We start from the raw sequence: 19,690 nt of genomic DNA on the forward strand, positions 1-19,690 counted from the left end.
AGGAAAGGAAGTTGCCTAATAATTATGCACACCTGATATAGGGTGTTGATGTCATTAGACCACACCCCTTCTCATTACAGAGATGCACATCACCTAATATGCTTAATTGGTAGTAGGCTTTCGAGCCTATACAGCTTGGAGTAAGACAACATGCATGAAGAGGATGATGTGGACAAAATACTCATTTGCCTAATAATTCTGCACTCCCTGTATAGTCATATATCGTTTGGCTGATGCTTCCCCTTACACATGCTTCCCCTTTTACATGTGTGACTATTCTGATTAAACTATTAGCATTTACTTCCATTTTTCCTTTCACTGGGTTCCTCACCGGTTGATATAGATTTACATTTTTACCTAGCAGCTCGTGTTTGCATGCCATCTGCTTTATATCTATGAAACACAAGAGCAAATGCAGTTATGCATTATCCTGTTTTATGTTTAGTTATTCAGTTATGAATAATCAATGAATTTCCTAAATACCTTTACGTTAGTGATGGTCACATGGATCTTCAAGGTAACCCTTTTAAGCCACATTTAATAAAGAGTCACAGTCATCTCAACAGCACATTGTGGTAACTTAAACGCACAGAGCATGAATCTTGCAATGACTGCAAAGAAAGCTAGTTTTTTTTCATAACAAAAAGGCTATGAGGAGTCCCCTTACTTGGTCTGAAGTTTGCTTGAGTAGTGCTGATAATGTGTGTGCTCACTGTTGGGTATAATCCATTCCAGGTATACTGTATTCGCATTACATTTCTCTGTATTGTAGTATTGTAATGCAACACATTACTGTACTAAACTCAGTAATCATATTACAGTTACAATATGTTATTACTTGTGTTACAAAGATTACAAAAGTAATAACATCAGATTATCTGCCTGACGTGCAGATAATACTATGCTACCTGCACGTCAGGCAGATAGAATAAAAAAAAAGATAAACAATGCATTTTTCTTCTTGAGCTTTTTGCTACAATATGCTGATTTCAGTATGTCTGCATGGAAGAGGAAAATGGTGGTGCGAACTGGAGATGGACATTACCTTTATTTGTATTGCAAGGACAGGATTGCTATGGTATGGTATTGCTAGCTTCATCTGTATTTATTTCTTCTTACATCGCTTTGAAGTCTCCATGGACTGATTTTCAACTGCTTTGTGTTGTTGGTTTTGTGTTCATAAACAAGATCTTATGCATGTCCTTTTTAGGATAGGGAAATATCAGTGTGTGGGCCTGTCGTCTCAGGTTTATACTGGTTCTTTTTTATTATTTTATTTTTGCTTTTAAATTATTAGGCTTATATTGTTAAAAAGTAATTATGTGGCATTACATTTCAGGTCATTTTACAGAGTTACAGAGTGATGCAGTTGTGTAACAAAATTACATTTTCCAGTGAGTAATTAAGTAACGTAGAGTGTTACTTTTAAGAAAACTAGCAAGTAATATGTAATTCATCACTTTTTTTGACTAATTACCTCAACCTATCGGTTACATGGTTCAAATCATGCTTGTGAATGAAACTGGTTTTGTGTCTTTATTTACTTTTTTGTTATTTTTTAAAACGGTAATGCTGTTACTGTAATATTATCCAAAAACATACACCCAAAATGTTCTGCCCTAGATAACTGCCAACATCAATTATGTTGCTTATCTCACAGCTAGCACAGCTGTAAGAGTCTAAGAGGAGAGAGAGAGACATCAACGTCACAGAAGGTTTGGTGAACTCTGAACTTATAATTACTGAAGCTGTGGATAAACCTGCTTTTCATTGCTATAAATAAATAAAAACAAAACAGTAAGCCAAGATAAACAGTTAAATAAAAAGCAGATGTAATGAGGCACAGTGTGGTTTTAAATATCTCCTCTACATCCTCCGCTTAGGGTTTCTCTGTATTATTGTAGGGTCTTTACCTTACAATCTAAAGTGGCTTGAGGCAACTGCTGTTGTGATTTGGCACTATATAAATAAAATTGAATTGAATTGAATAGCAGTTTGCGTGCCTCCTGTCTGAACCAATAAAACCTTCTGACCCAATGCATGTCCAAAGATGAACTGCAGACCAACTGCACTTCAACACATTGAAATCGATATTCAAGATAAGATAGCAGCAGTGGATCTGTCTTGAACATATGGATGGATGGAACACAATATGTTCAAAAATGGATAAAAAAAATGGAAAGAACAAATGTATAGGAACAGTCTCAAGTGACTAATGTTAGGGGCAAGTTTGAACCAAGAAAGGGCTTTTTTCTGTAGAGAGATGTTCTCCAGGAGCTCTGGGTTCTCCATCAAAAACACAGGCATCTATTTGAGGATCCAGAGCCATCAAATTAATCAGAAGCTTCATTTATTTTGTTTTATGTTTGTTTGATGTTAAATTTTTACAAACAACTGACACATGCATACACATGTTTCTTAAGTCTCGCTACTACACTAATGTTGTTATTATTGCTTTGGGAAACAGAGTTAGAGTTGTTTAAAAGCTTACTTTGCTTAAGAAATAATTATCTCTTACTATTTTGGGAACAGAAGTTACCAATTATAGGTTATCATAGCAATAAGCTGCGATTTTGAGTTGTAGTTGCTATTCATTGTTTGTTTTTTTTGACCGATGAGACAGTCTGTTTGCACAGTTCACTATAATTTTCGGTTTCATACATTTTAGATTAGCAATTGTCAAAGAGTGTTTGATAATCTTCTCTTTTGTCTCCAGGAATGAAAAACATAAAGGCACAAAGGCAGTTGTCATCCAGCTTTGCGTTTTATTTTATCAATGACAGAGCTTTGTTGGTTTTAAAACATACAGTCACACATGACTTCAGAGAGGTATTATGTCAGCTTCATATGCTCAGAGGGACTCTTAAACCCCATCCTGTTTCTGTGACACTCATAAAAGCACCAAATGGCCCTTGAGGATGCATATGAATTCAAAAAGGCAATACTAGACATAAGAAATGTGGATGAACCAGCCTGTCTCGCAACAGTCAACCAACTTTTCAAAAAGTACTGTGTTCATAAAAGAGAAGGGACAAAGACAAAACAAAAAACAAGATCCAGAACATTTAAACATAGTTCATCTTGAATGCCATCAATTTGGAAAAAGCATGGTGTAACACTTATGTGCGTGTCTCAAATACTCCCAGATCAAAACAAGAGTATGTCACCCAAATTTGACACCAAAGAGCTCAAAGATTTGGACCAGTAGGTTCGGCTACGTACAGGAGAGGCGAACTGAATGAGACTCAGACAACCGCGAGTTTTGAAAAATAGCCGGAATTGTATTTTTCTTTTCAATTAGAAATAACAGGACATTATGACAAACACACAAAACACTTACAAATGAAATTATTCCCTTTCGGTACCGGTACTCTCTCAATAATACCTTTTGGCAAAATCACAGTGATCACTCGATGAAAACAAAAAAAAGAAATCTTACCTGGGTGCACCCTTTCTAGAGGTACAGTTCACATCTAACAATGAACCACAATGTCAATCATCAGCATATAAATGTTAACACTTATTTGCATTTTCACAGACTTCGTTTGCAAATAGCAACAGTTAATCAGCTGGAGGGTTATTTCCGACCGCTCACACTCACTTTTGTCCACATTCATGGAATGTACAGAGTCCGTAAAACGTGTCCTTAAAACAACCCGCCCGTGAGTCCAGGGGGATGTGTGTGAAAAAGGGGGACTACGAGTACAAAATGGCGTGGTGTGTCTCTGGTTTGTTGCATCTGGCCTACCACACTCTGATGTGCAGGACAGAACAAAGTCATTTGGTCCTTCAACGGGGTTGGCTCGCCATCAATCTCAGGATCCGTTGGAATGCACCAGGAAGATACAAACCAAAGAAACAAAAAAAACAAAACCAAACAAAAGGAAAAACCTGACCTGTCAACGACAGTGTCATGGGACATATTGAGTTCCTCATAAAAATCACAATTCACACATTCACTTCAACTGCTGGGTTTCAGTAAATTGAACAAAGTTTCCTACAGAACATTCCTAAACAATTATCATTAAACACTGGAACATTTTACTTGCAAAGCATTCATGAAACACAGATAAATAATGAACAAGTAAAACACTTTGCTCACCGATCTCAGAATTAGAAAGACGGAGCAGCGCGAGATGGCGCACGACCGATGAAATGGCGTCGTCTCTAACTCCCGACCTTTCTCGACTAAGCAATGTAAAAAGAACCAACTAATTACTCGTCTTAGCAATATACATACAGTAAAACAATCTTTCGTAAACGGCGAGTGCTAGCTCTCCGTCTATATTACTCTTTTTCATACCTCGTCTCAGTAAATCGCTGTGTCTCGTTTCCTCACTAGCTTGCTCATGGAAAGTTCGCGAGCGGAAGAGAGAAAAGAAAAATCTGTGTCCTCCTAGGCAGGGGCGGCAGGCGGAGCCTGTACCACGTTTCAGCAGCTCATTGGCCTAGAGTAGCACATGTCTAAACCAGAACAGTTAACTCCTTAACTGCTGCACCTATGGTTTATTCATTACAAATGAAGTGTGCTGCTTAGATTAATGATTCTTTTATTCTGGTGTATTCTAGTTAAGCCATACTCAAATATGGGTTACACCCTCCCCACTTGATGGTATGCACGTCCCTGTGCATCCAAATGGTTAGACTGCATAGAGCTTGAAATGGCTTCGTTTAGGCTATTAAATACTGCATTAACAACATACAGTAAGGGGTTGCCTAAGGTAGAATACTGCAACCTTTCTGGTGTCTGACGTGACCTTTGAGATCGACGAAGAACGTCATGTTCTTCCCGAGAGCTGTTCTGTGAACCAAATGAACTGGGCTGCTCAGTTATGACTCTTTCTTGGTCATTAGGACGCTCTAGCATCGTCTCATCCACTTCGGGCAGGACTTGCTCACTAGGTTGCTGGGTCCTTTCCACAGGATTTTCAACTTGAACGTTGATTTCCCGCAAACTAGGCTCAGGTAAGTCCACATGTTCGGGTAAGTTCTCAGTTGCAGTTTCAGGTAAGTTCACAACTTCCGTTTCCTCAATTTCCTCGGATTGTCTGCCACATTCGGTGGGGTTGTCACGTTCGGTGGGGTTGTCACGTTCGGTGGGGTTGTCACGTTCGGTGGGGTTGTCACGTTCGGCTTCATCATAAGCTGGAAATTGTCTTTGCACACTTTCAGTGCGGGGCACAACGAGAGTTGGCTTGACAGAGCTGGTAATGGAGATTGGTATCCAGGTAGGTACTGGTAAATACTCGGAGTCGAGGTCGTCGTCGTCTTCCTGAACAACAGTTTGCCTTGTGTTCCGCCGAGCCTGGGGCTTTTTGGGACTGTTTTCAGTTGACTCTGTGACCGGTATGAAGCTACAAGGAAGGAGCAGGTCTCTGTGCAATGTTCGGACTGGTCTTTCTTTCGCTTCCGGTTTGACCGTATAGACTGGTAGTTCGCCTGCTCTTCTCAGAACTACGTACACATCATCTTCCCATCTGTCTGCCAACTTATGCTTTCCCCTCAGTTTAACATTACGCACGAGAACCCTGTCACCCACGTTGAGAGTTGAGTCAACCACTTGCTTGTCAAAGCGAGTTTTATTGCGCTCAGCATTCTTTTGTGCGTTTGAGGTTGCGATCTTAAAACTCTCCTCCAACCTATGTTTTAGATCACTGACGTACTGGGAGTGTGACTTCTTCTGAGCATTCACAGGCAACCCAAATACTAGATCAATGGGAAGCCTTGGTTGTCTCCCAAACATCAGCACATAAGGCGAATAGCCCGTCACATCATTCTTGGTACAATTATATGCATGTACTAGAGGTTTTACATACTCTTTCCAATGCAACTTCTCATTGTCATTCAAGGTACCAAGCATTTGGAGAAGTGTTCTGTTGAACCTCTCAACTGGATTGGCTCTGGGGTGGTATGGCGTTGTGTGTATCTTTTTCATGCCAATAATTTCGCAGAGTTGTTTTATTGTCTTCGATTCGAAATCGGGGCCTTGATCACTTAAAAGTCTCTCTGGGACACCATAATGAACAATGAAGTTCTCCCAGAGGGCCTTTGCAACAGTGCGCGCTCGTTGGTTGGGTGTAGGGACAGCTACTGCAAACTTAGTGAAGTGATCAGTCATAACTAATACATCCTTAGTGTTAGACTGATCTGGCTCAATAGATAGATAATCTATACAGACCAGTTCAAGGGGCCTGCTTGTCTTGATGTTCATGAGGGGAGCTGCCCTCTCTGGCCTACACTTCCGGCGAACACACCGTTCACACGTGTTGATCATTTTTTCAACTGACGTCTGCATTTTTGGCCAGTAAAACCGAGTTCTGACCAGGTCAATAGTGCGGTCAGTTCCTAGGTGGCCCATGTTACTGTGGAGGTGTTGGAAGACTACTGACCTCAACTCCTCGGGTAACACGAGTTGAAAGGAGATGTCTGGACCGGTTTGCCTCTTTCGGTAAAGAACTCCATTCTGCAGTTCAAGACGACAGAGCTCACGCAGCAACAAGGGAAGCTCAGGTAGTTCTGCTCTAAGACTGGGAGGTGGGGTCTGACCAGTTTCTAACAGAGTGACTATAGCATCGAGAGCTGGGTCTAGCCTCTGTTTCTGTCTGAGCTCATCCTCTGCCATAGGCGGGGGAAGAGGAGAACCATTCAACAGCTCCCCTGCAAAGCTATCAGGGACAGCTGTAGCATGTAAGGCTAAGGACTCAACTAAAGCCAAACCTGGGCAAGTGAATGACCCTGAATCCAGGCCTGCAGAATTAACTGAATGCCTTTCGCAGATGGCCTGTACAACCTCCCTAGAAACCATTTCTTTGTCATCGCCACTGAGGTGAGTGAGGGCGAATTGCCGGATCCTTTCACTTTCCTTCTGTGAGACAGGATCATCACCTGGGCTACCATGGGGGCGACGAGACAGTGCATCCGCGTCTACGTTTTGTTTGCCAGCCCTGTACTGGAGTTGGAATGAAAAAGTAGACAAGGCTGAGAGCCAACGGTAACTCGTTGCATCCAGCTTCGCTGATGTTAGGATGTACGTTAACGGATTACTGTCTGTCACTACTGTGAATTCTGTACCATATAGGTAGTCTGAGAACTTTTCGGTGACAGCCCACTTAAGGGCCAAGAACTCCAGCTTGTGGGCTGGATATCTCATCTCACTTCTTGAAAGTCCTCTGCTAGCAAAGGCTATGGCCCTCAACTGTCCATCCTGGAGTTGGTACAGAGCGGCACCAAGGCCAATGGTACTAGCATCCGTATGGAGGATATATGGGAGTCTGGGGTCGGCAAAGCCCAACACTGGGGCTGAGGTTAGCCTACCAATGACTTGTTCAAAAGCCTCTTGACACTTTTGAGTCCACCTGTCACCAAATAGTTCTTTCGGGCTATGGTACATGGAGCTTTGTTGCTTCGTGGGTCTTTTCTTTCCTTTTCTCAATGGTGGGTAACCAGCGGTTAACTCATTCAACGGCCTTACAATATTAGAAAAACCCTGGATGAATCGCCGGTAGTACCCAGCAAAGCCCAAAAATGACCTTAACTCTTTAAGGTTGGTGGGGACGGGCCAACTCGTGAGGGCTTTGATCTTCTCTGCATCAGTCTCGACTCCACGCTCTGACACCACGTGGCCGAGATATTTAACAGAGGTTTGGAAAAATTTACACTTCTCGGGTGCTAATTTTAACCCAAACTCTTTCAGCCGCAACAGGACCTTCTTCAGGCGTTGCTCGTGTTCTTCAAGAGATGATGAAAAGATGATGAGGTCATCAATAAAGACAAGGACCTCCTTAAGATTCATCGGACCCATACACCGCTCCATGAGCCTTTGAAAAGTGGAGGGTGCGTTGGTGATCCCTTGGGGCATCCTATTGAATTCCCAAAATCCTAAGGGACATACGAAGGCTGTTTTCTGCTTGTCTGACTCTGACATCTCAATCTGATAATATCCCGACTTGAGATCTAGGACCGAGAACCATTTCGACCCTGCTAGAGCGGAAAAAGCCTCTTCCAGATTCGGGAGTGCATATGCATCTTTGATGGTTTGGAGGTTTAACCTCCGATAGTCAATGCACAAGCGAACTGAACCATCTTTCTTTTTGACTACTACGATTGGGGAAGCGAATGGTGATTCAGATTCCCGTATCACTCCCACGTCGAGCAGTTCCCGCAGGTGCTTCCTCACGGCCTCCACATCGTGTGGATGTATTGGTCGGGGTCTGGACTTGAATGGGGTTTCATCACTAAGCTTGATGTGATGTTGCACCTTCTCTGTGTGTCCAAAATCCAATGCATGCTGTGAAAACACTCCAGGCATTGAATTTAGCAACTTTGTGACACGATTTCTCCATTCATCAGGTAGGTCATTTCCAAAGTCGAAACTGATTTCTTCAGGTTGAGAAGAATTTCCTGAGTGGTCTGAAGAGTTTGACATCTTCTCTGTCTGTTCTTTACATATGACTCTGGTCACAGCATTAATGTCAGCTAGCACACGGCCTGACGGGACAACAATGTCGTGATCGGTTTCATTTTTCACTACAACCGGCAGCTTACAAGGCCGCTTGGCTGGCAGGTTGACAAGACCAGTTAACACAAGCAAACCACTGGGCAAGGGAAAATCTGATGACGATTCGACAACTGCACATTTCTCATTAATGGAGTTGGGAATGTACACCGAAGCTTCTAAAACTGCCGTCTGCCCTGCCGCCACCACAGCTTGCTCTTTACCCGTTAACTTTGCACACCCAAGGCTGCAATTGCTAGCGGCTTTTCGACGTACTCCAAGGATTTTGAGGAGCGCTCTGAAACCATGGGGGACGGGCTGAAAGTTCGCACTGGACTCATGGAAGTCAGCATAAAGGGCATCTAAGGTATTTGTACCTATCAAGATCTGTTCTCGCGCCTCGGCTCGCAGAGGGGGGATAACTAATGCTAGGGTATTAACACTAATATCCGAACCCACAAAGTTCTTGAGAAAGGTGATTGAGAGTTCTACATAACCTAGGTAAGGGACGGATTGGCCGTTTGCACACTCTACATCCAGGAGATCGCCCAACGGGTTTATAGGCAAGTCTGAGAGATGCTTCTCATAAAAACTCTGAGGCACGGTTGTCACTTGTGACCCTGTATCAAGAAGACAGTTCGTTTCTCTGCCAGCGATAATGACAGTAGCAGAAGTTTTGGTTCCGACCAAACCCTTTGGAAGGTGTATAGACGGCGCTTTTGACTGAACTTCCCTTGAAAAGGCACGTTGAGGCTTGGGACGAGAATTGTCTCCGGCAGCCCCCACTTGTCCCACACTGGAGGCTGGGATTAGTTTAAAGGCGGCTCATCACTGGCCCTAGTTGATGCTTCCCAACTAGATTGCCTTTCTCTCAGCTGTTTTCGCTTCATGGCCACTAAGGATGGATTTGGTTCGCTTTCACATGACGAGGCAATATGACCGTCCTCACCACAGTGAAAGCAATACCAAGGACGCGGCTTTGCATTGGCTTTTGCAAAGTTCTGTGCGGTCGAAGCCTTCCTTTTCGTGGGGTAGACTTCGACTTTGGCATTAACTGTGTGGCACTCTGACTTTGAGTGCTTGGGCTGATTCTGCTTTTGGCTTTCTATTTTCCAACTGTTAAGTTGTGCACTCAAATCAGCAATTTGTTTCTTTAACACATTGAGGTTGGATTCACAGCTACTTGCTGTTTGTACATTTGACATGGCCCGGTGCTTTGGATTGCTAGGGCCAGGTTTGCTCTGACCAAGATGTTGTCTCATACGATGGACTTTTGAGGCTTGCTTGTCCTCTTCCGTGCGTAGGAGCAAGAGTAGCTCAGAGAACGAAGGTGGGCTCTCTTTTCTTTGTCCTAGCTGGAGGTCGCTGATGAGACTGTCCTCCCAACAGCCACGAAGGAATTGCTTTAACAATTGTTTGTCAAAATCCGACACATTGACACCTCCACGTCGCATTGCTTTGGTCAAACAGACATGTAACCTTTGCAAATAGGCTGATGGTCTTTCTCCTTCATTCTGAAGTGTGTTCATGAATCGCGCATAGAGCTCATCGCCATCTTCGACGGCTCCAAACGCAGAATCGAGTACTCTCAGGTACTCAGAGGGTCTAGCATTTGGACCTAAATGCTTAGTGACGTCTGTGGCAGGCGACAGAAGACTGTCAAGGATCCTCTGTGTGCAGTTCAAATCAGAACCGGCTGGATCACTCATGAGGACTTCAACACTTGTGCGCCAGGTGTCGTAATCAGCTTCACTGTTAGGGCGAGGAATGCGCCCAGAGAAAGCTCTGATCCTACTCGGCATGGGTGAGTGTGAAGAAACTTCACTACTGCGCACCACATGTTCAACTACCACCCGCCGGACATTGGGCGGGTTAAGCTCAAGTGTGGGATGGAACTGGGTCGGTGAGTCAGGATCGATCAGGTTTTGATTTAAGGTTGGAATCGAATCCGTAGACTGTGAAAAATCAGCAGCAGGTTGACTGGGGGAATGGTCACCCTGTGCATGCAAACTTGTCTCGCCTCTGTCAACAGGGGGAGAAACTGTAGGCTGAGGAGATAGGGGGGGCACGTTTAAGTTAGCCAGTCCCTCTTTGAGCATGTTTTCTAGTGAATGGCCACTAAGATTGGCCATTTCAGACAGTTGTCTCATGTATGCTCTTGTGACATTCCTCGCATTCGCTGCATACGCCTCAGTTAAACTCCTAATTTCAAACGTGACTTCAGGCTGAGCAGAGCTTTGAATAGTCTGCGGCAAAAGAGGATTCAAAGTATCCATTGCACTGGCATGATTGAACTCAGCTATCATCTGCCTGTGAAACTCAGAATGCGGATCATCTATACGGATGTGGCGGTTAACTGAACCGTGTTTCCCCAGGTAAATAGCTACTTCTTCATCGAGGTCGCTGTTAGTAAGCCCTTTTATGATTACTGCGTTTGGGATTTTAATTGCCTCTTTAAGTACTACGTCCATTTTGTCAAACTAGGTTTTGATTGTTTCTTATCGTTGTAATACTTAATAAGATGAGTCTCATGCAGTTTCACAATAACTCCTGGCTGGCTCGCCAACTTGTAACACTTATGTGCGTGTCTCAAATACTCCCAGATCAAAACAAGAGTATGTCACCCAAATTTGACACCAAAGAGCTCAAAGATTTGGACCAGTAGGTTCGGCTACGTACAGGAGAGGCGAACTGAATGAGACTCAGACAACCGCGAGTTTTGAAAAATAGCCGGAATTGTATTTTTCTTTTCAATTAGAAATAACAGGACATTATGACAAACACACAAAACACTTACAAATGAAATTATTCCCTTTCGGTACCGGTACTCTCTCAATAATACCTTTTGGCAAAATCACAGTGATCACTCGATGAAAACAAAAAAAAGAAATCTTACCTGGGTGCACCCTTTCTAGAGGTACAGTTCACATCTAACAATGAACCACAATGTCAATCATCAGCATATAAATGTTAACACTTATTTGCATTTTCACAGACTTCGTTTGCAAATAGCAACAGTTAATCAGCTGGAGGGTTATTTCCGACCGCTCACACTCACTTTTGTCCACATTCATGGAATGTACAGAGTCCGTAAAACGTGTCCTTAAAACAACCCGCCCGTGAGTCCAGGGGGATGTGTGTGAAAAAGGGGGACTACGAGTACAAAATGGCGTGGTGTGTCTCTGGTTTGTTGCATCTGGCCTACCACACTCTGATGTGCAGGACAGAACAAAGTCATTTGGTCCTTCAACGGGGTTGGCTCGCCATCAATCTCAGGATCCGTTGGAATGCACCAGGAAGATACAAACCAAAGAAACAAAAAAAACAAAACCAAACAAAAGGAAAAACCTGACCTGTCAACGACAGTGTCATGGGACATATTGAGTTCCTCATAAAAATCACAATTCACACATTCACTTCAACTGCTGGGTTTCAGTAAATTGAACAAAGTTTCCTACAGAACATTCCTAAACAATTATCATTAAACACTGGAACATTTTACTTGCAAAGCATTCATGAAACACAGATAAATAATGAACAAGTAAAACACTTTGCTCACCGATCTCAGAATTAGAAAGACGGAGCAGCGCGAGATGGCGCACGACCGATGAAATGGCGTCGTCTCTAACTCCCGACCTTTCTCGACTAAGCAATGTAAAAAGAACCAACTAATTACTCGTCTTAGCAATATACATACAGTAAAACAATCTTTCGTAAACGGCGAGTGCTAGCTCTCCGTCTATATTACTCTTTTTCATACCTCGTCTCAGTAAATCGCTGTGTCTCGTTTCCTCACTAGCTTGCTCATGGAAAGTTCGCGAGCGGAAGAGAGAAAAGAAAAATCTGTGTCCTCCTAGGCAGGGGCGGCAGGCGGAGCCTGTACCACGTTTCAGCAGCTCATTGGCCTAGAGTAGCACATGTCTAAACCAGAACAGTTAACTCCTTAACTGCTGCACCTATGGTTTATTCATTACAAATGAAGTGTGCTGCTTAGATTAATGATTCTTTTATTCTGGTGTATTCTAGTTAAGCCATACTCAAATATGGGTTACAATGGCATTTAAGAACTCTTTCATCTCGCAAACTTTGATTTTTGTCTACGCAAGTGCATAACTGTGGTTCAGTTGTGCATTACGCAACCTCCCCCACACACCACCACCAACAAACCACCACCAACAAAAAAAGACAAACATACTGGTCTAAAGCACAACCATTTAATATAATGGGGGGCAAGATATCTTTTGTGAGGAACAAAGGAGCCTTAATTGGTTGTGATCCGCAAGTTTATCTCTATGGAATTCCTACAATTTCCTTTTTTTTGGATACGTTTCCAGTATGTTTCACATCAATCAGTTATGTCCTTCATAATATGATAGACTATGGTGAGGGTCCTTTTTAGACTGGGGTGCCTTTCAAAAACTGCTGATGTGATGGTTAAAATCATAATGACTTCTGCATGTAAAAAAAATGTACACATACCAAGCAGACATTCTGTAAACACACACTATACCAGTACTTTACTACCCAGTCATTAAATATGTATTTGCTTCTGATTATGCTTGAAATTAATTTATCATGGAGAGCAGAGATAGGCGCTCGTGTTACTGACAAACTGATGTGGCAGTTACTGATAACATGAGATACTCAGATATTCTGCACTGTAAACCTCGCGTCTGTGTTTCTCTCTCCCTCTGCTTTTTTCATCTTACATGCCCTGCTCTCTTACATTACCTCTGCAGTCCTGGCTCCTTCCTCCTTCAGTCAGGTGAGTTGAGAAATGATAGCAGAACCAAAACATTTGTCACAGCTATAAACAACTGAAACTAAATTACACCGAAAGGAATTGCAAGGGAGGTGTGGACAACAAGAAAACGATGAAGGGTCTGGGCATTTACAAAAACACAAGCACTTTAGAGGAAACAACAGTGCTACCCATAGGTATAAACTGTGAGCTACAAGGGAGAGAAAGAGAAAGAGAGGTTAAGAGAGAGTGTTTGGCATTGAAGTGAATGGTGTACGCTATGAATCTAACATTTGTGCCAGTGCCCTTGAGTTAAACAGTGAGACATTCAATGGTGCATTGTGGATGGGCAGTTATCTCCAAGGCCTCCTTTTCAGTATTATTTCAAAACACAAGGAAGCAATACGCGCTTTTATCGAAGAGTAAGTGAAAAGGTTGTGGATACAAGGCTGAGGGCAAACCTGCAGGAGGGAAGTGAAATAGCAATATTTGGCACCATGTTATTCTTCCCACCTGTGAGCACATAGAACTTACATATGGGCATAATGCAGTGGGTTTATGGGAAAACACAAGCTGTATAAGCTATGCTTGAGGATTCAACACCTATCAGTACCTGTCAGTACTGGGTTTATCTAGGTTAATGGATAAATAGTGGTTTGGCTGACTTTTACAAATCTATTTTTTAGTCTGTCCTAGGGCTGCTCAATTAATCGAATTTTAATCACGATTACGATCTGGGCTTTCAACGATCATTAAAAATGACTGAGCCGATTATTAGCCCCTCCCTCATTTATCCGCGACACCTTAAAGGCCGGTCCGTGAATATATTGTCGGGCATAAACCGGTCCGTGGCGCAAAAAAGGTTGGAGACCGCTGATTAAGAGGACCCGAGGGAAGCTCGGAAAGCTAAGCAGAAGTTATTTGGAGAGTGACTGCCGTTGGTTGAAAAGAGAGTTTAAAAAAAAAAACTTCAGTGGTGTTGCACACTATTTTATATTATTTTTTTAAAGTCATTGTTAACCCTTTAAAGCCGGTCAGAGCAGCACGCTCCGTTTTGCGTAACTATTGTTAAATCCCTGTAGAACCTGAACCGTGTAAGCTAGCGCAATAATTTGTTTTGCATATGAAACCGGAGGAGTTGTACTTACATCTTATGCCATCAGCTTGTCCTCGGTCACGGTTTCGTTCCACATATAGCTTTGCAAAAATTGCATAAAAAGCGCTTGCAGGAACAAAAACATAATATTCCAGAAACATGTTTTGCCGTTCCTATCACTTCCCACAGTGAAATGATGCACATGCTGTTTTCTTTGCAAATTTGCATCATAGGATTGTTTTTTGTTTTTCCTGCAGTATATAAAAATTGCTGTATCTCCAAAATAAAACTATGAAGACACTCAAAATAAATTTCCTGTTGTTGTAAACTATTTTTTGCAACTTTATTGTATTTAAAGTTTTGAGGGATAAACCTCTTAAATTTCTCCAAGTAGAAATATATGTAAACAAAACAAAAGCGATTTTCAATTTTTTTTGTAGATTATTGCACTTTTTTGCAATTTATGTAATTACTATGGACTTAATGCATACATATTATTAAAATATGGGCTATAACAGTTGTATTGATGTATAGCAACTTGAAATGCTCCCACAAATGGCACTACAGCATGTAAAAAAATAATATAAGCTCTGGTGGACTTGGTTCTATAGTAGGTCTTAAAGGGTTAAATAAATATCGTCAAATAATCGTGATCTCAATTTCAGTGAAAATAATCGTGATTATCATTTTTGCCATAATCGAGCAGCCCTAGTCTGTCCTCTCTTTTTACTATTACACCACAAAAACTGAGAAGCCGTACAAAATGTAAATAAAAATATACAAAAATGCTTTTCATGCTGTCAAATTTATAAACCTTAATATGTTAAAACAGTATAAAGAAAAAATATGGCAACTATTCCAGAAAAATATGGGGTGTCACTCTAGATTAAAATTAATAGGGATTCATTTGTTCTTCTCGGGATCTCTGTGGCTATTGGTGTTTTTGTCCACAGTTCTTTATTCCTAAACCTCTCTGGTCACTGGATAACATAAGTAACAATACTGTTTAATAAATAATGATTATAAAAATATATAAGCTCACATAAGCCGACTAGACACTTAAGTAGACCTCAACCAGTATATAGCCAAGCAAATATTATCATCTGACATTAACTGTAAAGCAATCCCTCTGTAGCCGCATTTGTAATCTGTCCAGTCTGTCCAGCAGAGAGCATTCTGCAACTTTCCTGTTGCATTTGGAGCACCATAAACACAACTAGCAGATGACTGAAATAGGGCAGAGCATAAACTAAATGAGTAAATGCACAACTACACATAATAAATATCAGGGAAATCTGTTCATGTTTTGTGTGTTTAAAAATAAAATCCCAAACAATAAATTGAAATCTTTGCTGAGACAATTAGTGGTCTTTGTACTCTACTGTAGTAACTGTAGTAAGGAAGAGCTCTACACAACCATGCTTGAATTGAATAGATATATAATGTTCCAGCAACCAGTTTATAATATAGTGGTTTTTTTATTGGTTTTTTATTTATTTATTTATTTTTGGCTTTTTTAGCCAACAAAAAGGACTCTGTTCCAATCAAAGATCTGCAGGAAATATTATATCTAAAAGTTTTCAAAATCCCAGGATCCCATAAAAAAAGAATAGCTATCTTACAGTTAGGGCTTTGTCCAAGCAGCCAAAACACGGTCAATATTTCCACATATTTGATTTTGCAGCTTTCTATATTCCCTGTAGAGAATATTTCTTTTGGCTCTTTGACTGCATGAGCTCAGCTCCTTCGGAATGTGGAGAATAAATGACAGAAGATGGGGTTGATAGGTTGGGGAGAGAAATGGGTTCCCCTTAAATAATGCAGTAGTGAAACTGGGAATATGACCACCATGCGATCTCCAGCAGAATAAAAACAACAGTGGATACTAGCCCAGCTGGGCTCGTGAATTCATATCATGTGTAATGTCAGTTACGTGAAAGCCAGAGCTTGAGCAAGATTCTGGCAGTCATTTTTGTGATAAATTAAACATGGCAGAGATGACTCCATTGCCTTTTATCCACCTCCCCATTTCAATTCCCCTCCCTCTCTGTATCTCTGTTTCTCTCTTAAGTTTTTTCACTTACTCCATGCTCAAGCCCAGATGCATTTTTAGTAGCACAAGGAGTTGCATGGTCAACTCACAGAAGCTTGATCAATGAATTTATGAAAGACAACAAACATGGTCCTAATATTATACATATAGCATAAGCTTTTTGTTGCACAAAGGTTATAACAGCACTGTAGTTATCCAACCAACCTGATTAGTCTTGCTTTGGGTTGACAATTTACGGTCCAATGCACATTTACGACCCTACCTAATATAGCCCATTTGGACCTGAGATGTTGAGAGATGTTTTAAAAGAAGCTGCTGAATCTTGTCCAATTCATTCACATCCTTAGGTCATGCCTTTCACAGAAACCTGCCTTTCTGCTGTTTGTTTTTGTTTTAATGTCTTACCTTGTCACACAGTTACAAGAAAAGGTTTGTGAACCTTCTGGAATTATCAGGTTCTTTGATTACTTAAATTTTGTCTACATGTTAGCCTAGACAAAATAGGCTTGTAACACAATTGTCAACTATTCCAGTTTTCATTTGTTAGGTAGATATTCATTTTTCACTTTTAGAATTCAATCTTTTTTTTCAATGCAGACTGTGCCAGCTTGTACACCTAACATCCCTCTCCCCCACAGAATCCATCATCACGCTTCAGATCCCATCACTGTTGCCAACTAAACGACTCTGTTACTAGATGTAGCCACTTTTCACAGCCCTTCAGCAAAAATCTATGGACAGTACTGCCATGCAAATGATGGTCTTCTCTCACTGTATGCAGTGATATGAATTCAAAAGCTCAGCTAGGCTGGTATCTCTCTCTGTTCTTCTGCTTTGTTAAGAGACTAAGAGAATTGAAAGACTTTAAATGCAAATACAAACTGATTGAACTAATAGTGGCATCAAGATAGTGGTGTTTTACAGCTTTGATACAATACTTATCATCATCAGTGTTATCAACAATTGTTTATGTGGTCTTTTTTTAAGAAAAACATTTAGTAGAAGTTACATAAAATGATATTTATTTTCCAGAGATGCAGTAATTGCTATTTATTGTTGCTGTTTTTGGCGGCAATTTCAATATATAAAATTAATACTTCACTGAAAACAGATGTTAAATGACAAACTAAATAATATTCCTGAAATAAAAATACTGACTGAATTTTAAAAATAATACACAGGGGTTAGGGGTGCATGAATATGCCCAAAAGGGCTATCACAATTACTGAGATCACAATCATTTGTCACTGATACATAATTGATTTTGGTGACATCAACATTTTATTGCAGAGTCCCAACAGCTGTGAGATCCCTCTCTACTTTCCCTGCTTTTTGCATAAAGCACAGGTTTTGCCACAGTGGAAAAAAATATCCGCGAGGGCATAGCACATCTTTTGTCCAGTATGTTATTTGAACAAATATATTTAGCCAAATTGAATGTGATTCCTGTGGTGATTTCAGTGTGTCTTTGTGAGCTGGATGAATACACTCACCCGCTTTACAGGCTCATTCTCAGTTATACAATTTATGTTAGCAACCACTGTATTGTTCTTCTTTGCTTTCATGCAATCATCATATTGCAAGTTGTGGTGTATTTTCAGATAGCTGAATAAGTTTGTTGTGATGGTTTACAGTGCACACAGCTCTACAGCATTCTTTGCATATGAGTTGTTCTTGGTGAACATCACTTCCCTAAATTTGAAGTCTCTCTAAAGAACTGATGATGATCTGCTTCAAGAGACAAGCTCTTTGCTTTCCCCAGTGACAGACAGCTGATTTTTGTTTTGATGGTCTGTAGTATATCAGTGCGGTCAAGTGCACTCAGGAAAGTTCTCGCTGAGTGGTGCAGGGAACAGCTGTGATTGGCACATGTAGACATGGTTATTATGCAATGATTTTAGGGAGCACTTGATTGCTTTGTGTTCTACTGGCAGAAAATGCATTTTCAATATCTTTCAATCATGTTCGTTTAATTTTGAGAAGCCAAAATCACAATACTAGCAGTATTAGTAAAAAATTAGAGGTGCCATTACCAATTATTGACTTAATATTTGAATGTTAGCCTAAATAATACGTTTACAGTAACATGGGAATTTTGACTCAAAATTAAGACTAACAGAAACTTTTCTTCTGAAAAACTGAAATTAGTTGTTGCCAAACGGTGTACCTACTGATGGGCTGTGAGGCAAGGACAGGCAGGGATACGTTTTTATTGCAAACTGTAAGCTATACACCTACACAAAAAGCTATGAATAGACTGTTTTACTGTATGTATGGGTGCCCTAAAATAATAATTTAAAGAACTTCTGTAACAGAGAAAACCAGTGTATTTGTAGAGCATTACAGATTAAAGCAATTTGATTGACAGCAAAGAGGTTAACAAGGGAGGAAATGGATCAGTTTCATTTGTATAGAAAATCATACATACCCATCACACCACATGACTGACCACAGAAAAAAGGAGGGGAAAGGCTGTCAGTAGACAGTGCTGTTAAAGCTACCTGTCTTATGACTTCAGTTGCACCTGAGTAAATCACCTGTCAGGAGAAGTTGACCACTGCTAATATAGTGGGCAGCAAGCTAAAGCAGAAGTAGGACTGGCCTTTTTCACCAGTGTACTGTAAGCCAGGTTTTAAATACAAAAGCTAAAATCATTAACCTAGCTAGTGCAACTTAATATTTTATTAGCCTGCTGATGTTATTCTATGCATAAGAAAACAGCTAAAAACACAGACAAAAATAAATGCTATGACTGAAAAGTCATGACTATGGATTATTATGGAGGAACTGGTGGAACATCATGTGCAATAAATACACCTTGAAATTTTGACTCACCCACTGGTGTGACAGTAAAAAAAATTCCAAAACCACTAATTCAGATGTTATGCATAAAGATTTGACAATCGTGAACCCGTTATTTAAAACTAGGCTACTTCATTATTAATAGCTATACATAAAGTGCATTATGCTATAGCCTAAAGTAATTGCAATACCAATGGTTTGCTAATTGGCTGTGTTCAGGTGGTTTTCTATGCTTTATTTAATGCTTTTATATGCCATAGTATGTGTCATTGTTATACTATTTGTATGCATGTATATGCTATTGTATGTTGTCCACTTTGTGCTCTGTAAATCTGTCATATTTACGTGATTTTTCTTTAACAAATTGATGCTGTTTTTGTTGGGGAGCAATTTTCAGCCGCAAATATATTCGATGCATCTAGAGTACAGAAATATATATCTAGAGTGCCCATGTTCATCATAATGAAGAACCCACTCCAACCCACTGCAGCCATGTCGCACAGA

The 19,690-nt window shown here is 40.8% G+C and overlaps 2 protein-coding genes across 5 annotated transcripts in view; both read right to left on the reverse strand.

Annotated features, from left to right (window-relative positions):
- LOC309711492 (netrin receptor UNC5D-like) overlaps positions 1-19,690 on the reverse strand; it is a 197,632-nt gene that overhangs the window by 173,197 nt on the left and 4,745 nt on the right. The gene's annotated exons all lie outside the window — the stretch shown is intronic.
- LOC309711509 (uncharacterized protein) lies at positions 3,116-10,965 on the reverse strand (the record flags this gene model as incomplete). The annotated part of the gene is made up of 4 exons (XM_082541902.1): positions 3,116-3,896; positions 4,103-4,188; positions 4,304-9,114; positions 9,741-10,965. The coding sequence occupies 2 exons, from the start codon at positions 10,963-10,965 to the stop codon at positions 4,592-4,594; spliced, it is 5,748 nt and encodes a 1,915-aa protein (XP_082398028.1). The 3' UTR covers positions 3,116-3,896; positions 4,103-4,188; positions 4,304-4,591.

Source organism: Aulonocara stuartgranti, assembly GCF_965226115.1.
Source record: "Aulonocara stuartgranti genome assembly, chromosome: 7".
Lineage (NCBI taxonomy): Eukaryota > Metazoa > Chordata > Actinopteri > Cichliformes > Cichlidae > Aulonocara > Aulonocara stuartgranti.